General features: G+C 42.4%; 1 protein-coding gene across 12 annotated transcripts in view; it reads right to left on the reverse strand.

Moving 5' to 3' along the window:
- THSD4 (thrombospondin type 1 domain containing 4) overlaps nucleotides 1-18,874 on the reverse strand; it is an 874,264-nt gene that overhangs the window by 369,631 nt on the left and 485,759 nt on the right. For all 12 annotated transcript variants that reach the window (XM_056572467.1, XM_056572461.1, XM_056572466.1 and 9 more), the window contains one exon: nucleotides 8,396-8,529. In XM_056572467.1, coding sequence (XP_056428442.1) covers nucleotides 8,396-8,529 — 134 coding nt within the window. The remainder of the gene's footprint in view (nucleotides 1-8,395; nucleotides 8,530-18,874) is intronic.

The following is an 18,874-nucleotide window of genomic DNA, read 5'->3' on the forward strand; positions in this document are numbered from 1 at the left end:
GATTTGGCAAAACTATTCTTATCATTGGATGGAGTCTTCACCTATTGCCTCAAGCAGTTTAATAGGGAATTACTAAGATGCCAGAGAAACCATCTATACCACAAGTATGAATACATGGAGCTCTAGTATGTTATTAGGACAAATACTTCAGCCAAACCTCCATAGATCATCCCTTCTATCCGTACAACCACAATTTAAGACGCTTTACCGGAAAATCAGGGCTGTTCTGCTCCCATCACTTTCAGTCTCCATAAACTTTAGTAAAGGAAAGGTGAAATAAGGAACAGTGTGCACATTCCAAAATAAAAATGTAAATGTCAAAAAGGATAGGAGCTACTGAATGTGTGTGACGTGTGTCTCCGTTTATGCTGGGAGATGTATTTTTCCAACAGCTGGAGGCACACTGTTTGGAAAACACTGCCTTAAAGGGGTACCCCGTGCTCAGCATTCGGAACAGTTTGTTCCAAATGCTGAGCAGCGGAGTACCCCTTTAAGGCAGTGTTTTCCAAACAGTGGCCCACATTTATCATTGTCTTTAGACTGTTTTTTGTGTCTAAAAAAGGGGCAAAAAAGGAAGCAGGGTTTTTTGCACTTTTTTTGTTTACACATTTCTGCTGATTTTCAGTTGCAATCCACAGATTTTGGCAATAGACATGATATGGAAGGGATTTATCAACTGCGCCTTTTTTGTGAAAAGGAGCAAAAAAAAGGCGCAAAGCCTCTGAAAAGTCTCTAAAACTACACCAGCCCAGACATGGTGTAGCTTTTTGGTGTATGTGAAGAGAGAAATTTCAGAAAATGTGACCAGCACAACATGTATCAAATGCCCTTTGACCATTTAATAAATGTGGTGCTCCTACACATTACCAGCACACACAAAAAAGGTGCAGAAAAATGCTTCACTTACACTACAATGATAAATGTGGGCCAGTGTGCCTCCAGCTGTTGGAAAAATACATCTCCCAGCATAAACGGAGACACACCGTCACACTTAGCTGCTGTATGATCCACAGAAAGTCCTTTTCTTTTTGAATTGACTTTATGCCTGACCACAGTGCTCGCTGCTGACACATCTGTCCATTTTAGGAACTGTCCAGAGTAGGAGCAAATCCCCATAGAATTTTTTTTTTTTTACTCTGGACAGTTCCTAAAATGGACAGAGGTGTCAGAAGAGAGCACTGTGGTCAGACAGAAAGGACATTCAAAAAGAAAAGAACTTCCCGTGGAGCATACAGCAGCTCATAAATACTGGAAGGATTAAAGGGGTACTCTGCTGCTCAATGTTTGGAACAAACAGTTTTGAACGCAGGAGCCGGCGCTGGGAGCTTGTGATGTCATAGCCCCGTCCCCTCATGATGTCACGCCCCGTCCCCTCAATGCAAGTCTCTGGAAGGGGGCGTAGTGGCTGTCAAGCCCCCTCCCAGAGACTTGCATTGAGGGGGCGGGGCGTGATGTCATGAGGCTATGACGTCAAAAGTTCCCGGCACTAGCGTTCGGAACAGTTTGTTCCAAACGCTTAGCAGCGGAGTGCCCCTTTAAAGTATCCACCCCTGAAACCATTCTAGAAAAATGTAAAAAAAAAATGTATGCAGCGGCCATAGGTTATCCAGAAGTCATTAGCAAAGTATAAATCGCTATGCCTACAATGCTTCTTACATTGTGGCTGTTTTGCTCACTTTGGCTATGTTCACACAATAGAATTTTTGAGGGGAATCCAGGCAGAAAAATTTAACTTGGATATTCTGTTGCAGCAGAATCACATTGGTTTCAATGCGATCATGCTGCACTACGCACGTAGTGGAGATTCTGATTCCAGCCTTCACTAAAAGAATTGGCATTTCAATTCTTTCAGCGGAATCAACCAGGATAGACATTACAGTCTATGGAGACATTTCCAAGCAGAGTTGGCATAATCCAGCAGGCACCCGCGATTTGCAAAATGTCTGCCTGTGTTTTCCAGGTGAACATTCCACAAAATTTTCACAGTGTAAACATGGCCTTTCGAATTTTCCACCTCACCTTCTAAAAATCTGAATGCTTTCAATTTTGCACCTACAGACCCATATGAGGTATTGTTTTTTGTTCCACCAATTGTACTCTGTAATGACATCAATCATTTCACCCCAAAAATTATGGCAAAACCAGAAAAAAATTATTTGTGGAGCAAAATAAAAAATAAAAAAAAAGTGCAATTTTTTTTTTACTTTTGGGGGCTTCCGGTTCTACGCAGTGCACTTTTCGGTAAAAATTACACCATAAACATACAGTTACAAGGATACCCAATTTTATAAAGTTTTTTCTTATTTTACTACTTTTAAAAAATTGCCATCTTCTGACCCCCTATAACTTTTTTATTTTTTCACATATAGGGTAGTATGGGGGCTAATTTTTTGTGCTGTGATCTGAAGTTTTTATCGGTAGCATAATTGTTTTGATGGGAGTTTTTGATGACTTTTTAAAAAAAAAATTTAGGGTATACAAAGTGACCAAAAATACACAATTTTGGACTTTGGAATTTTTTTATGCGTGTATGCCATTGACCGTGCGGTCGCTACCCCTGACACAGGCTGCCCAGATGTAACTTAGCACAGAGAATGAAGCGTAGACAAATGTAGCACGGGTCAGTAGGCTGGCAGGAAAGAAGCGTAGTCAGTTCACAGGCACAAGGTCAGGAGGCAGGCGGCAAAGGAGCAAAGTCAGGTCACAAGCTGGAGGTCAGAAACACTAATTAGGCACACTCACAGGAATGCTTTCTCTAGGGCACTAAGCACAAAGATCCAGCATCATATTAGGGAGGTGCCGGACTAATATAGATTTCGCCAAGAGAACAACCAGTTATGGGCATACTGCCCCTTTAAATCCAGCAATGCCGATGCGTGCGCGCCCTAAGGGAAGGGGACACATGCGCCCCTGAAGCAGGACAGGAGAGCAGCTGGAGGCAGAGAGAAGTGAGGGGACGCTCGAGACTCACATGCGGGAGCATCCCACATAGTGAGTCCCGGAGCCGCCAGAGGCACTAGATGGGGAGCACTCATGGCCGGACAGAACGGCCAGAACATTGCCCCTAGCAATGCCCAGGACAAGCGTGCAGGCGCGTCCCGCACCACGAGTCCTGGGACGGGCAGAGACAGGGGAGAAGGAGCACTCAGGGCCAGGATGGATGTCCGGAGCGCTGCCCCTAACACAGTGTTCTGAACATAAATGTTCAGAACGCCAGGGTGCCAGCCCGTAGATTGGGGGGTCCCAGCAGATGGATCCCCGCGATCAGACATATTAGTCCCTATCCCTTGGAGATGTCGTGGGGCGGAGTACTTCTTTAAGGAAAAGAAGACTATTTTTATTCTAGACTGCCAATCTTACAACACAACTAATAACTTTTACAGTTTTTTTTTCTTGTTTTCTTGTATTGGATAAGTTGATTTAGTTGAAGTTTATTTACATTATTATTTACATTATTTTTTGGTGCAGTGAAAACATAAAAAAATAAAAAAAAAAATGCATAATTGAAAATGTATATTTTTCTTGCTCATTTTTATTTAGACTGTCAACTTCAATTGTTTTTTACATTTATATTAAATAAATGTTCCCACACTAAACCTGAAATTAAAGAGGGTGCAGTAAAGAGGATTCTCCTTCTAAGGTCATTCTGTACAGTAGTGAACACAAGACCTCAACTAGTACCATATCCTAGCAATATGCCATCAGCCATCATTTTATTTTCATGCCCTTTGTGGGCATTCACAGAGACCAGATAAGTCTCCTGCCTTTATTTACCCTGCAGTTACTATTGATCATAGTGTTTAAGGAGTTTTGACAGCATTTAAGGCATTGTTATCACTTATTGTTTGTAGTAATGGCATCTGTAGTACTTGTTTCTGTAGCTTCTCAATTTTCAGTGAACATCAGTATTATTGTGTTGTTACCTACAAGAGATGATCAGCAGAGGTCACCAAAGACCACTTTTACACTGAACAACCATAACATTTAACCGAGGTAAAGGAAATAACAGTGAATATATTGTGACCATGCCTCCTGCCATAGCATTAGATGTATTAGGGAGCAAGGATCTTGACGTTCCTTTTTTTTTCAAAGCAGGAATAATGTATAAGAATGTGACCGACTTTGACAAGGGCCAAATCTTTATGTCTAGATGACTGGGTCACAGCAAAACAATAGTACCTACCAAAAGCGGTAATAAGAACTACAACTGCTGAACCAGTAACTGGTCATGGTTGTCCAAGGCTATTTATTGCCCAAAAGGAAGCATAGGCCAGTTCAACTGATCTCATTTTAAAGAAGAGATACACATTTCTTAAAAATGTAGGCTCTAATTAAAAGGCGTGTGAATACAAAGTATATCACAGCTTAAATGGGCACTGTCATGAAAATTTTTTTTTGATATGTTGTAGTACTCAAGTACTACAACATATCTCTAATATACTTTTATTAAAAAAAATGCTTTTAAAACATTTTAAAAGCAATTTGAAATTCGGCCACTAGGGGGCGCCCTCCTAGTGGCCGAATGCAGTGCAGAGTGACGTCACAGCAAAATTCCGACTGATTCCGGCAGGGCATCAGTCGAAATTTTGCGCAGGCGCAGTAACAGCCAGGGCTCCGCATCGGCTGACGGCCCTGCTGCAAGGTGCGGGCGGCGCGGGGGGTTGGCTGCTACAGCAAGGTGCGGGGAGTGCTGCTCTAAGGTACGGGGGGGATGGGGGGCGCTGCTGCAAGGTGCGGGGGGATGGGGGGCGCTGCTGCAAGGTACGAGCGGGATGGGGGGCGCTGCTGCAAGGTACGAGCGGGATGGGGGGCGCTGCTGCAAGGTACGAGCGGGATGGGGGGCGCTGCTGCAAGGTACGGGGGAGGATGGGGGGCGCTGCTGCAAGGTACGGGGGGGGGGGGGATGGGGGTTGTTTGGGTTTACTTACCGAGCGGCAGGAAGAGTCTCTCCCGCATCCGTCCCTCCCGCATCGGCTCCTGGCTCACTCCTTCCCCCATGAAACTCCTGTCCTGGGTGCCTCCAGTTGTTTTACCACTACAACTCCCAGCATGCCCTGACAGCCAATAGATGTCAGGGCATGCTGGGAGTTGTAGTGGTGAAACAGCTGGAGGCACCCTGTTGGGAGAACTAAGGGCGGAAGTCCCCCCCCCAGCAGGCATCAGTGACGTGGTGCCTGCTGGGGAAGTCTGCCTGGTAGTGAGCACACTACCAGGCAGACTAAATGCCATTTTAAAAATAGTAAAAAAAATAAATAAAGGCAGGGAGGGTGTTAGGGATAGAAGGGCAATAGGCAGGGACAGAAAAAAAAAATCATGATGGTGGGAGCTACCCTTTAAGCCATATGGAGCTGTATAACTCCAAAGTACTCATTGCCTATACTGGCCTGTTTCCACCCCAAAAGGATCTACAGGGTACACCTGAGCAACAGAAGTAAAACATGGAGCAATTAATAAGGACGGCTTGGTCTTCTTTACAATGGTATGGACTGCCAGCTGAATGTGCCTTGCTTACCTGAGGAAGAGATAGCACCAGGATGTATCGTGGGAGGTAGGCAACCCAGGGAGGCGTCGTGATGCTCTGGAATCTGAACAATCTTCTTCCTTGGGTCCTGGCATTCATATAGATGATACTTTGACATGTTCTACAGTATCTGCCTAAACACTGTTGAAGACCAAGTACACCCTTTCATGGCAAGGTTATTCCCTTACTGGTCCCTTTCAGCAGGACAATGTGTCTGACACACTGTAAAACTTGTTCAGGAATGGTTTAGAAGGGTTATCCAACCTTCCAAAATCAACTGGCTACTGCCTGTCTAAGCAATGACGTGCACCCACATCGCCACCGAGTCTCCCTGATGATCCAGGAAGTGTAAAACCGAGCATTGGAGACACATTTGTCATTTCTCTTCTTTGCACTTTAAAATACTATTTGCACACTGATCCACTGTTTATTGCACTATTGGTACTTTACATTATAGGGGCATCCTAGGTAAGAGAATAGGTGCCAGAGGCACCGGGGTGGCCCCTTGAGAGTGAACCAATTAAATGCAAACAGCCAGGGTATAACACCTAGTCTGGGAAAGTATAATATGAAGCATTACACAAACACAATAGGGCGAGCAAAGGTAAAGTGGTACTCCCCTGCTAGACATCTTATCCCCTATTCAAATGATAGAGGATAAGATGTCTGATCGTGGGGGTCCCGATGCTGGGGCCCCACCAAGATCTTCCACAGCACCTGGCGTTCTAAACAAGCGCCGCATTCCTGCGGCAGTGGTCGTGATGTCACAGCCACACCCCTCATGACGTCACGCCATGCCTCGCCTCCTCCATTCATGTCTAGGGGAGGGGCCATGAGAGCTGACATGACCATCCCATAGACATGAATGGTGGGGGCATGGCGTGACGTCACAAGGGGCGTGGCCGCGACCCCACAATCATGGCCTCCAGCTCCAAGCATTCGGAATAAAATGTTCAGAACTCTGGAGCACCGGGGTACCCCTTTAAGGTTATGAAGGTACCATTGCATATCTATCTGCCCGATATTCATATGCTCACCCCTGTCAAAGCTCCCTGAGAATTAATGTAGCAGAATCATAAAGATTGCTTTATACTTTAGTAGACAACTAGCAGTCATCACTGATGAGAATATCATTTCCTACATAAGAATGATAACAATGCAAGCATGCCTATCGAACGTCCTAAAATGTTTTTGTTCTTGGGCTATATTTATAAAGGAAGCATTTGTTCTTTCATGTCAATGGATGGATGTGAATCCCAAAACAAAGACAACCACCATATAACACCAGGATCTGCTTCATATGTATAGTAAGGCCCAACAAGAATTTTACATTCATTTAAAATACTTCATTATTGCAAAATTGCATTTATGCCATTTTCTGAGAGGAGTTAACACCTTTTCAATGCATGCAATGTTTCCATTCACAGGCAGCATGCAGAGATCTTGAAATGCTGACAAATAGAAACATTTATTAAAAAGGTGATTAATTTAATGATATAATGGCAAGTTTAATTCACTTAATATAATGAAAAGTTCATTTAAATAATATTGTATTCAGTGATCCAAACACATTAAAGGGGTACTCCACTGGAAAAAAACATTTTTTTAAATCAACTGGTGCCAGAAAGTTAAACAGATAGGTAAATTACGGCTGTCACCCCCCTCCCCCCCCCCCATAGACTTGCATTGAGGGGGTGGGGTGTGATGTCATGAGGGGTTGGGGTTATGACACAAGCTTCCGGCACCGGCTCCAGTGTTTGGAACTGTTTGTTCAAACACTGAGTAGCGGAGTACCCCTTTAATCTTTCCAGTACTTATGAGCTGCCGTATGCTCCAAAGGAAGTTCTTTTTCTTTTTGAATTTTCTTTCTGCCTGACCACAGTGCTCTCTGCTGACACCTCTGTCCATTTTAGGAACTGTCCAGAGTTACAAAGTTTTTCTATGGGGATTTGCTCCTACTCTGGACAGTTCCTAAAATGGACCTTTTCCTTTTTGTGGATCATACAGCAGCTGATAAGCACTAGAAGGATTTTTTTATAGAAGTAATTTACAAATCTGTTTAACTTTCTGGCACCAGTTGATTAAAAATATATACTGTATATATCTCCCAGTGGAGTACCCCTATAAAGTTAAAAAAAAAACTTAATAAAAATCAGATAAATATCATCATGATATGACTGGTTTTCCTAATAAAATTTCCCATTAGTGTAATCGGCCGGTCAGACCTCATGCTGTTTCATAGAAATCCTTCCCACTACTGGTCCCAAGTTAGATATGTAAAATATTCAGAAGATATGTGAGTTCTTTGTTAACCATTGCTGCATTATTGGTATTACAGGCTGTGACATGTTATTTTATCTCAATGTAAATTTATGAATATATAGTACACAATAAGTTGTAGCTTTCCTCCCTGGAGGCAGAGGAATGTGTTATTGACAAGATATATTAACATTTAGGCCTTTTAACTGTCTTTCTTATCTTCAAAGGATCATTCGTAATTAGTCTTATTACATGTAAGTAATACAAAGCCGGAAGCATAATAAAAATAACATACACTATCCTAATATGCAGATACAAAGTAATGCAGATCTCAAATTCATAGCATTGGAAAATTATACAAAATGGATTCATCTTTTGGAAATCAACTGCAATGTCTAATAGTAACTTCCTTTGTATATTCATAGACAACAATATATACAAGAAAATAAATAATAGATGTAAGGCAAACACTAAACACAGTCCTGCCTTTTACAGCAGTTTTTTGCAAACAGAAAGCTCTGTTAGGTTGGACATTGTAACAGCCATACAGAAACACGCATGTTGCATATGAATAGATAATTAGATGTAAGTAGTTATCAGACAAATTTGACTTACCTTGCACTGGCCAGATACACATACTGCTGTCCCATTGTGGTCACATGGTGTTCCATCTATTACCTTTTCGGCTTGCCTTACATAGAACCTGTAGCCCATTGCCCGGCATGTCAGCTCGCACTTCAGAGTGTTTCCTAGGAGTTAAAATCAGATCCTTTAACTGCGGAGTACAAACATTACTTAAAGGGAATCGGTCAGCTGTCTTTGTGTCTCAGGGCTGCAGGTTCCGTTGGATAGATGTTCGGAAATAAAAGCCAACTGCACCTTTCCTGGAGCTGATGGTGGTTGCCAAACTTATAACATTTTCTGTTTTTATTCCTCAGCTAAGAGTCAAGGAGGTGGAGTTGAGCTTCCCAAGATCCTCCTTGCGCACCCTCACCTTCCAGCCCCTCCTTGACTGACATACAGGGCCCTACACATCAGTTGAGGAGAGGCTGGCAAGTAAGGTGTACCAGGATGTAGCAAGTGAGAAGCTCAGCTCTGCCTACTTGGCACTTGGCTGAGAAATAAAAAAAGACAATTTTATAGGTTTGGCAACCATCATCAGCTCCGAAAGAGGCGCAGTTTGCCTTTATACCCTAATAAGTATCCAATGGGGTCTGCAACTCTACAGATTCCATTTAAAACATAATAAAAATGTCAGTGCAATGTCAATAAAACAATTGTGTTAGGAGAGACACTGTCATTGCAATGTCTAAATGCAATGTCCAAAACACATAGATATTCAAAGCTCATGGCCGCAAACATTTTTATTTTCGCCCCCCAAATTTTCTAAACTGTGTACGTTGGTTTTCTGCAAGGTTTGCACGGTTCACGTCAAACCTGCTAAAGTGGGCGTGTCAACGTAATTCGAGAATTTACTATATATTTTCACAGGCTGTAAAATTCACACCAGCTCTGAGGTGGTGTAAAACCTATATGAATATTTTTTTTTGTACTAAATGTTATGTTAAAGCCTATCCAAACAATATATAGCTGTATATAACTATTAAAAGTTAATTAAAACTATAATTTTGCTTTTAAGAACCAATTTTTTATTAATTGTACATTATTCTTTTTTGAAGCACTCATTCTCAAAGTCCTAAAGCTTTTATTGTGTCACCTACACACCCAAATACACACTTACACACCCATATACACACCTACACACCCATATACACACCCATATACACACCTACACACCCATATACACACCCATATACACACCTACACACCCATATACACACCCATATACACACCTACACACCCATATACACACCCATATACACACCCATATACACACCTACACACCCAAAAATATTTTGTCCAAGCCCATTTTGACCTTAAAGGGGTACTCCCATGGAAAACTTTTTTTTTTTTTAAATCAACTGGTGCCAGAAAGTTAAACAGATTTGTAAATTACTTCTATTAAAAAAATCTTAATCCTTCCAATACATTTTATGGGCAGTATACTACAGAGGAAAAGCTTTTCTTTTTGGATTTCTCTGATGGTAATGAACACAGTGATCTCTGCTGACCTCTGCTGTCCATTTTAGGAACTGTCCAGAGCAGCATATGTTTGCTATGGGGATTTTCTCCTGCTTTGGACAGTTCCAAAAATGGACAGCAGAGGTCAGCAGAGAGCACTGTGGTCATGACATCAGAGATATCCAAAGAAAAGCATTTCTTCTGTAGTATATAGCCCCTAAAAAGTACTGGAAGGAGTAAGATTTTTTTTAAAGAAGTAATTTACAAATCTGTTCATCTTTTTGGCACCACTTGATTTAAAAAAAAAAAAAAGTTTTCCACCGGAGTACCCCTTTAACCCCTTAAGGACTCAGGGTTTTTCCGTTTTTGCACTTTCGTTTTTTCCTCCTTACCTTTTAAAAATCATAACCCTTTCAATTTTCCACCTAAAAATCCATATTATGGCTTATTTTTTGCGTCTCCAATTCTACTTTGCAGTGACATTAGTAATTTTAACCAAAAATGCACGGTGAAACGGAAAAAAAAATCATTGTGCGACAAAATCGCAGAAAAAACGTCATTTTGTAACTTTTGGGGGCTTCCGTTTCTACCAGTGCATATTTCGGTAAAAATTACACCTTATCATTATTCTGTAGGTCCATACAGTTAAAATGATACCCTACTTATATAGGTTTGATTTTGTCGCACTTCTGGAAAAAATCATAACTACATGCAGGAAAATTTATACGTTTAAAAATGTCATCTTCTGACCCCTATAACTTTTTTATTTTTCCACGTACAAGGCGGTATGAGGACTCATTTTTTGCGCTGTGATCTGAAGTTTTGATCTGACTTTTTGATCACTTTTTATTCATTTTTTAATGGTATAAAAAGTGACCAAAATAAGCTTTTTTGGACTTTGGAAATTTTTTGCGCGTACGCCATTGACCGTGCAGTTTAATTAATGATATATTTTTATAATTCGGACATTTACGCACGCGGCGATACCACATATGTTTTTTTGGTTTTTTTTACACTGTTTTATTTTTTTTATGGGAAAAGGGGGGTGATTCAAACTTTTATTAGGGAAGGGGTTAAATGACCTTTATTAACACTTTTTTTTTACATTTTTTTTGCAGTGTTATAGGTCCCATAGGGACCTATAACACTGCACACACTGATCTTCTACACAGATCACAGGCGTGTATTAACACGCCTGTGATCAGTGTTATCGGCGCTTGACTGCTCTTGCCTGGATCTCAGGCACGGAGCAGTCTTTCGACGATCGGACACCGAGGAGGCAGGTAAGGGCCCTCCCGGTGTCCTGTCAGCTGTTCAGGACGCCGCAATTTCACCGCGGCGGTCCCGAACAGCCCGACTGAGCAGCCGGGTCACTTTCACTTTAGAAGCGGCGGTCAGCTTTGACCGCCGCTTCTAAAGGGTTAATACCGCACATCGCCGCGATCGGCGATGTGTGGTATTAGCCACGGGTCCCGGCCGTTGATGAGCGCCGGGACCGATGCGATATGATGCGGGATCGCGGCGAGGTCCCGCTTCATATCGCGGGAGCCGGCACAGGACGTAAATATACGTCCTGCGTCGTTAAGGGGTTAAAGACCAGGCCATTTTATATTTTTGCATTTTTATTTTTTCTTCCTCAGATATAGCTTGCCCTGCCTTTTTTTTCCCCCTGGGTTTACAATTTTGGCTCATAGCTCGATTTGGTGCGAAAAATCAAAAAAGTGGCACGAAATTTTTTAATCATTTATTTAAAAAAAAAAGGAATCCCAAGTAAGTTAATAATTAACTTAAAAGAAAAAACGTGCAGAAAAATACATCTTTGAATATGCCTGCCCTTGTCTCCTGTTGGCTTAGCTTGGCACTCTCTGGAAAGTATATGTGGTGTCTTAAAAACCTAAGCAAAACCATAATGAGATAAGGTGGCTGGATACTTTCCTAGTGTGACCGCCACTTTTCTTTAGGTATGTTTTAGCCCCCTAATTGTAAAGGGGCTGATTTATAGGTTAACATACATCTTATAGGGATCTTGTATTCACTGTGTACGAGGACTTGGACAACAGTCTTTTTAGTGCTAATTACAGTAGAAGGTGACTCAATACGGTATTATCCTCAGGAATTCTTAGAAAGGTCACATAAAGGTAAGTAAGGTGCATATTTAGGTCACTGTATCCCTACAAGTTTCATATATTTAGTATTGCATGTATGCTCATAGTCCAGCACCTCAGAGTCCACCCATTAGATAAAGCCGATCTATATTCAAACATTTTAGAAAGTGGCGGTCCAATAGTAAGTGTGTATATATATATATATATATATATATATATATATATATATCCAAGAAGAAGCTGCAGCACTCAAAATTATGAGTGTAGAAAAGGTGTTTATTCCAAATCAATACAAAAAGCGCAACGTTTCTGCTGCCAGTGCAGCCTTTTTCAAGCAAAGGCTGCACTGGCAGCAGAAATGTTGCGCTTTTTGTATTGATTTGGAATAAACACCTTTTCTACACTCATAATTTTGAGTGCTGCAGCTTCTTCTTGGATGTGTTACCTGCCTTGACCTAGGATCTTTCATCGCTGCCTGCACCATCTACTATCCATTTGGGCGCTGCTCTATATTTTGTTTGATATATATATATATATATATATATATATATATATATATATATATATCCAACATTTTTACAGAAAAATGTAAAGTGAAGTTTAAAAAGGCTTCCTTCAAACTCCAGTTCTAAATAATTATGTCCATGCCAAATTCTAGTTTGCCCTTTTTTCATAAATTTGCATACATTTCTAAAATGTTGTTTTAACATTTTCATTTTGGGTCATTTAGTACAGATTGATGGGGAACAACTTGATGTTTCTATATTGTAACACAAGACTAACATAAAAAAAGGTGAAAACAAGTGAAAGGGTCTGAAGACGTTATGCATGCATTGTACATGAACGAACACTATATCCAGAAATTCCCAGGTGTAGAACTTCCCCGTTCCTTTTAATACTTCTCTAAGGGTCACTTACTTGAATGCACAAATAATAAAGTTCAGATGAGCTAATGCATGTCTACACAGTACCCTGATATAATCATGTTGTCCGCCATCATCTGTAATGGGCTTGCTCAGCTATGAAAAGACTTGACTGATTTATTAGCCTGTCAATCACAGCCTTAAGAACACGAGGGACTGATTAGAATTGTTCTACTTATTAAACAAATGGGAAAGCGGATTCTCCAGCGCATATGATCAGGATGCTCTGATGTGTCTTCAACTATTATAGCATATCACTGTCAAGGTGAAATAAGCTACATCTTACCCGTTTTATTATGTTTATATTGTGCTATGTCTAATGCACAGCCTGAGCAATGTAAAGAACACCAGAGACTATCCTTGTGTCATCCCTTCAGGCTGTTTTGTTCAATGTTTACCCAAGTTGAGAATTCAAGAAAACAGGAGATAGAAAAATATAACTTACCGTATATACTCGAGTATAAGCCGAGTTTTTCAGCACGATTTTTCGTGCTGAAAACACCCCCCTCGGCTTATACTCGAGTGAACTCTCCACCCGCAGTGGTCTTCAACCTGCGGACCTCCAGAGGTTTCAAAACTACAACTCCCAGCAAGCCCGGGCAGCCATCGGCTGTCCAGGCTTGCTGGGAGTTGTAGTTTTGAAACCTCCGGAGGTCCGCAGGTTGAAGACCACTGCGGCCTTCGACATCATCCAGCCCCCTTTCACCCCCTTTAGTTCTGTACAGTACTCGCCTCCGCTCGGCGCTGGTCCGGTGCTGCAGGGCTGTCCGGAGAGGAGGTCGTCCGGTGGGATAGTGGTTCCGGGCTGCTATCTTCACCTCTTCTAAGCGCTTCGGGCCCGGCCCCAGAATAGTCACGTTGCCTTGACGACGACGCAGAGGTACGTTCATTACCAACGTACTTCTGCGTCATCGTCAAGGCAACGCCTCTATTCTGGACCCGAAGCGCGGAGAAGAGGCGCCCCCGGTGAAGATAGCAGCCCGTTCCGGGCTGGATGACCTCCTCACCGGACAGCCCTGCAGCACCGGACCAGCGCCGAGCAGAGGCGAGTACTGTACAGAACTAAAGGGGGTGAGAGGGGGCTGGATGATGTCGAAGGCCGCAGTGGTCTTCAACCTGCGGACCTCCGGAGGTTTCAAAACTACAACTCCCAGCAAGCCCGGACAGCCGATGGCTGCCCGGGCTTGCTGGGAGTTGTAGTTTTGAAACCTCTGGAGGTCCGCAGGTTGAAGACCACTGAGGGCGGATGATGACAAGAGGATGATGAAGGGGGGGGTGTGGGATGATGAAGGGGGGTGGGGATGATGACAAGGGGATGATGAAGGGGGGGTGTGGGATGATGACAAGGGGATGATGACAGGTGATGATGATGAGGGTCTGGATGATGACAGGCGGTGATGATGATAAGGATGTTAATGACGGGGGTCTGGATGATGACAGGGGGGGATGATGTATTTCCCACCCTAGGCTTATACTTGAGTCAATAACTTTTCCTGGGATTTTGGGTTGAAATTAGGGGCCTCGGCTTATACTCGGGTCGGCTTATACTCGAGTATATACGGTAGGTATATCACCAAGAAAAGGATATGCTATCATGTTTTTATTTACATTTTGGCCATTAGGACCAATTATCCTTTTTTTTTTTTTCTTTCTCACATTTTTTATTTTATTTTATTTTTTTCTGAAAGCTATATAGTTCTATGAAGTCTTGGGTTATCTGAGTTATTATTTTTCCTAATTGCTCACACCTCTCTGTTTACAACAAATGAGTTATTTACTTACTCCTAGGGAAATACGCCTGTTTTCCGCTTCAGCAGTGCATTGGATAACTCATGAATCAATTACTGTTTTTATTGTTTATAAAATTTTGTTTAATCAAATGATAAAAAATAAACAATAACATTTTTGCTTTTATAATTGTTAATTTTATTTAATATATTTTTACATTTTCTTTTACCTAATAACAAACATTGACGATTAGATATTCTTTTTAACTATAATGGATATTTCTAAATGATATTAAGTTTTTGCCTGTGCACATAGAATGCCTAAATACCCCCAGAAAACTCCTGCTGGTGACCTACCCACATTATCACCATGATAAACATTACTGACATTAACAATACTTCCAATACACCAATGTGCTATGACAGATACATGCTTAAAAACAAAACAAAATAAACAATGGAATAGCTCTTAATTAAAAATTTCCTATTGCTTTCTTTGTACAGATTCTATTCAGACTAGGCATCTCCATGGTAACAGACAGTAAACAGAGTCTGTGTAGTGTAATGCTGCATTCTTGCAGTCTCATACTTTCTTCCATCTGTCCACTATTTTGTGCCAACATTCACCCAGGAGGTTAGTCACCCAGGAGGTTAGTCACCCAGGAGGTTAGTCACAGATGGAAAAGAACATGAATGCCATATCAAGCTAAATAGATTTGATGACTGTTACCATAGAACATATAGGACATTTTTACTAGGACAATAGGATATTTTTAGTTAACCTATTGCAAAATTCTTTAATGTATATGCAATTGCTGTGGGTTATTAAGTCAATTAAGTCAATTAAAACAATGTTTTATTTCACTGCATAATATAACATAAATATTCCAGAAAAATGATTTAGCAGACACTTATCCCCTATCCCCTGTATGGGGCCCCGGCTACTTAATTGTCCTCGGCTCGCTCCACTCAGCCAATCACCACTGAGACAGGACATTGCCATGGTTGGTAATTGGCTGAGCGGGTAGTCACTTGTGCCCGTCCAGGAAGGTGAGGGCTGGAGCATGCCAGGGAGGGGTAAATAGCCAGGGCCCTGTACAGGAGGTTGTGGAGGGTCCCAGAGGTTGATCAGACACTTATCCACTATCCTTTGGATATATGATGTATCTGTGAAGTTCTCCAGAGTACCCTTTTAACCTAAATGATTTGTCATCCCTCTAAGAGAGTAATCTTCAAACCGTCACCAGTCAGTTATTGCAAAACTACAACTCCCAGCATGCCCGGACAGCCAACAGAGGGCTCCAGTTTGGAGACCACTGTTCTATGGTAGAACATCACATACTGAGCAGAATGACAGGCAACTATAAAGAAAAATAACTGTATTCACATTATAATGTATTTAAGTTACAAAGATTGCAAACTTTTAAACAAAGATGCTAAATGTACAATATTAGAGTTGCAACGATTAATCAATAAAATCGATAAAATTCGAGAATGGGATTCCTTGTTGACGAATCCCGTTATGGAATAATCGCCCGATTCGTTGTCCACGGCCAGAAGGCTGCTGCCGGCAGGCGGGCAGTCAGGCGCGAGTCCCGAAAATCCCGCAGCAGCCTCAGTACAGTCTCAGGCTGAGACTCTCAGCTCCACCCTTCAATCAGTGTTACCAGTTAGGAGTAGGGATGTCTTGATACCGATACTAGTATCGGTATTGGGGCCGATACTAGCCAATTCCATGGTATCGGGGACTCATTCAATGTCCCCGATACCAAATTTGATACCTGCTGCCGCTCCGCTGCCCTGTTCTCCCATCCGCATCATGGCGTTCCATGTAGGAGCATGTGACACACACATCACTCCACCTCATCCACTGCGCCCAGCATAAGGCTACGGAGGAAGCAGAGTGACGTGTATGTCACATGCTCCTCTATAGAACGCCATGATGTGAACGGGAGGACGGGGCAGCGGAGCGGCAGCAGCCGACAGAGGACAGCCGCAGGTGAGCTGTCTACAAGGGTGGGGGCTGCAGTCTACAGGGGCCCTGCTACTAATGTCTAAAGGGGGGGCCCTGATAATGTCTAAAGGGGGCCCTGTTAATGTCTAAAGGGGGACCCTGTTAATGTCTAAAGGAGGGCCCTGCTAATGTTTAAAGGGGGGCCCTGATAATGTCTAAAGGGGGGCCCTGCTACTAATGTCTAAAGGGGGGCCCTGATAATGTCTAAAGGGGGACCCTGTTAATGTCTAAAGGAGGGCCCTGCTAATGTTTAAAGGGGGGCCCTGCTAATGTCTAAAGGGGGGCCCTGCTAATGTCTAAAGGGGGACCCTGCTAATGTCTAAAGGGGGGCCCTGCTAATGTCTAAAGGGGGGCCCTGCTAATGTCTAAAGGGGGGCCCTGCTAATGTCTAAAGGGGGCCCTGCTAATGTCTAAAGGGGGGTCCTGCTAATGTCTAAAGGGGGGTCCTGCTAATGTCTAAAGGGGGAGCTGCTAATGTCTAAAGGGGGAGCTGCTAATGTCTAAAGGGGGAGCTGCTAATGTCTAAAAGGGGGGCTGCTGTCTACAAGGGGGGGCTGCATTCTACAGGGGGGCTGCTGCGGATGTCTGCAAGGGGATACTACCTACTATTAAAGGCAATCTTACAGCAGAGTCACCTGCACTAACTTGAATTTTTAGGGAGATTCCCTTTAAAATAAAAGTATTCGTACTTGGTATCGGCGAGTACTAGAATTAAAGTATCGGTACTCGTACTCGATTTTAAAATAATGGTATCGGGACATCCCTAGTTAGGAGGCTGCTGATCCTCCTAACTGACTCCTCCCCCGCCGCCATTTTACCTGTATTTCCCCCATTTAGCCCATGAAGATCAGTAACCCTCCATTTTCTGCCGCCACCTGCCACCGCCTCCAGGGCCCCGTACGGTAGGTTGAGGTTCCAATACAGCACACACTCACTCTGCTGTGGCCCTGGCGGCCAGTGATCCTCCCAGGCCCTCCGTCTGTATGTGTCTGCAGTCTGCGCTGCACTGCACTGCTATACACATGAGCAGAGCAGACTGCAGACAGAGCATTGCACTCTATTGTCTTCTACAGACCTTAAGATGCAATGCTCTGCAGCCTGCACATACCCCCATGTGTATAGCAGTGTGTGTACATGCCAATACAGGTGGGGGTATGTGCAGAGCATTGCACCCTAGTCTGTACTACAGACACAAGGGTGCAATGCTCTGTATATACCCCTATGTGTATTGCAGTATATGCAGAGCATTGCATCCTTGTGTCTGTAGTACAGTGTGCAGTGCACACCGCTTTACCCATGGGGGTATGTGCAGAGCATTGCACCCTTGTATCTGTAGTACAGACACTAGGATGCAATGCTCTGCACATACCCCCATGTGTATAGCAGTGTGTGTACATACACACTGCTATACAAATGGTAGTATGTGCAGAGCATTGCATCCTAGTGTCTGTATTACAGACAAAAGGGTGCAATGCTCTGCACATACCCCCATGGGTATAGCGTCGTGTATGTAGTACATATACACTGCTATACACATGGGGGTGTGTGCAGAGCATTTGCACCCAGTATTTGTAGTACTACAGAGTCTGTACTTCAGACATGAGTCGGGTGCAATGCTCTGCACATACCCCCATGAGTATGGGAGTGCTATATAAAAAGGGTAAAGTAAAAAAAATATATATATAAATTAACTGCTCCCCCAATAAAAATTACCCCCCCCCCCTCTTCCTATTGTTATACAAAAAAAGAAAAATCATTATTATTTTTTTTTTTTTACATATTTGATAATGTCGCGTGGCTAACTGTCTGAACTATTAAAATATTAGTGAATCATTTACATTTTATTTTAATAGTTCAGACAGTTACCCATGTGGCAGTATCAAATTTACACTGGTTTCTGTACAGGATCATTAATAATGATGCCATACAACAACCGGCGGAAACGTAAAAAAAAAAAAAAAAATTGCTGCTGTTTGGACACATCACATGCTAGAAACTTTTAATATGGCCATTGTACATAATTTTTCAAGTAGAATCAGCTGAACCCCTTTTTTTTTGTAATTTTGACATTTTTTTTGATTAATCAATAAAATAATTGATAACTAATCGATTATTAAAATAATCATTAGCTGCAGCCCTATACAATATCCAAAGATTCTACAGGCCTAGAAGCAGTTAAACAACTTGACCACTAGATGTCAGTGCTATTCCTTCAATAACACATCACTATCTAGCAACAAATC

Source organism: Hyla sarda, chromosome 4 (genome assembly GCF_029499605.1).
Source record: "Hyla sarda isolate aHylSar1 chromosome 4, aHylSar1.hap1, whole genome shotgun sequence".
Classification (NCBI taxonomy): domain Eukaryota; kingdom Metazoa; phylum Chordata; class Amphibia; order Anura; family Hylidae; genus Hyla; species Hyla sarda.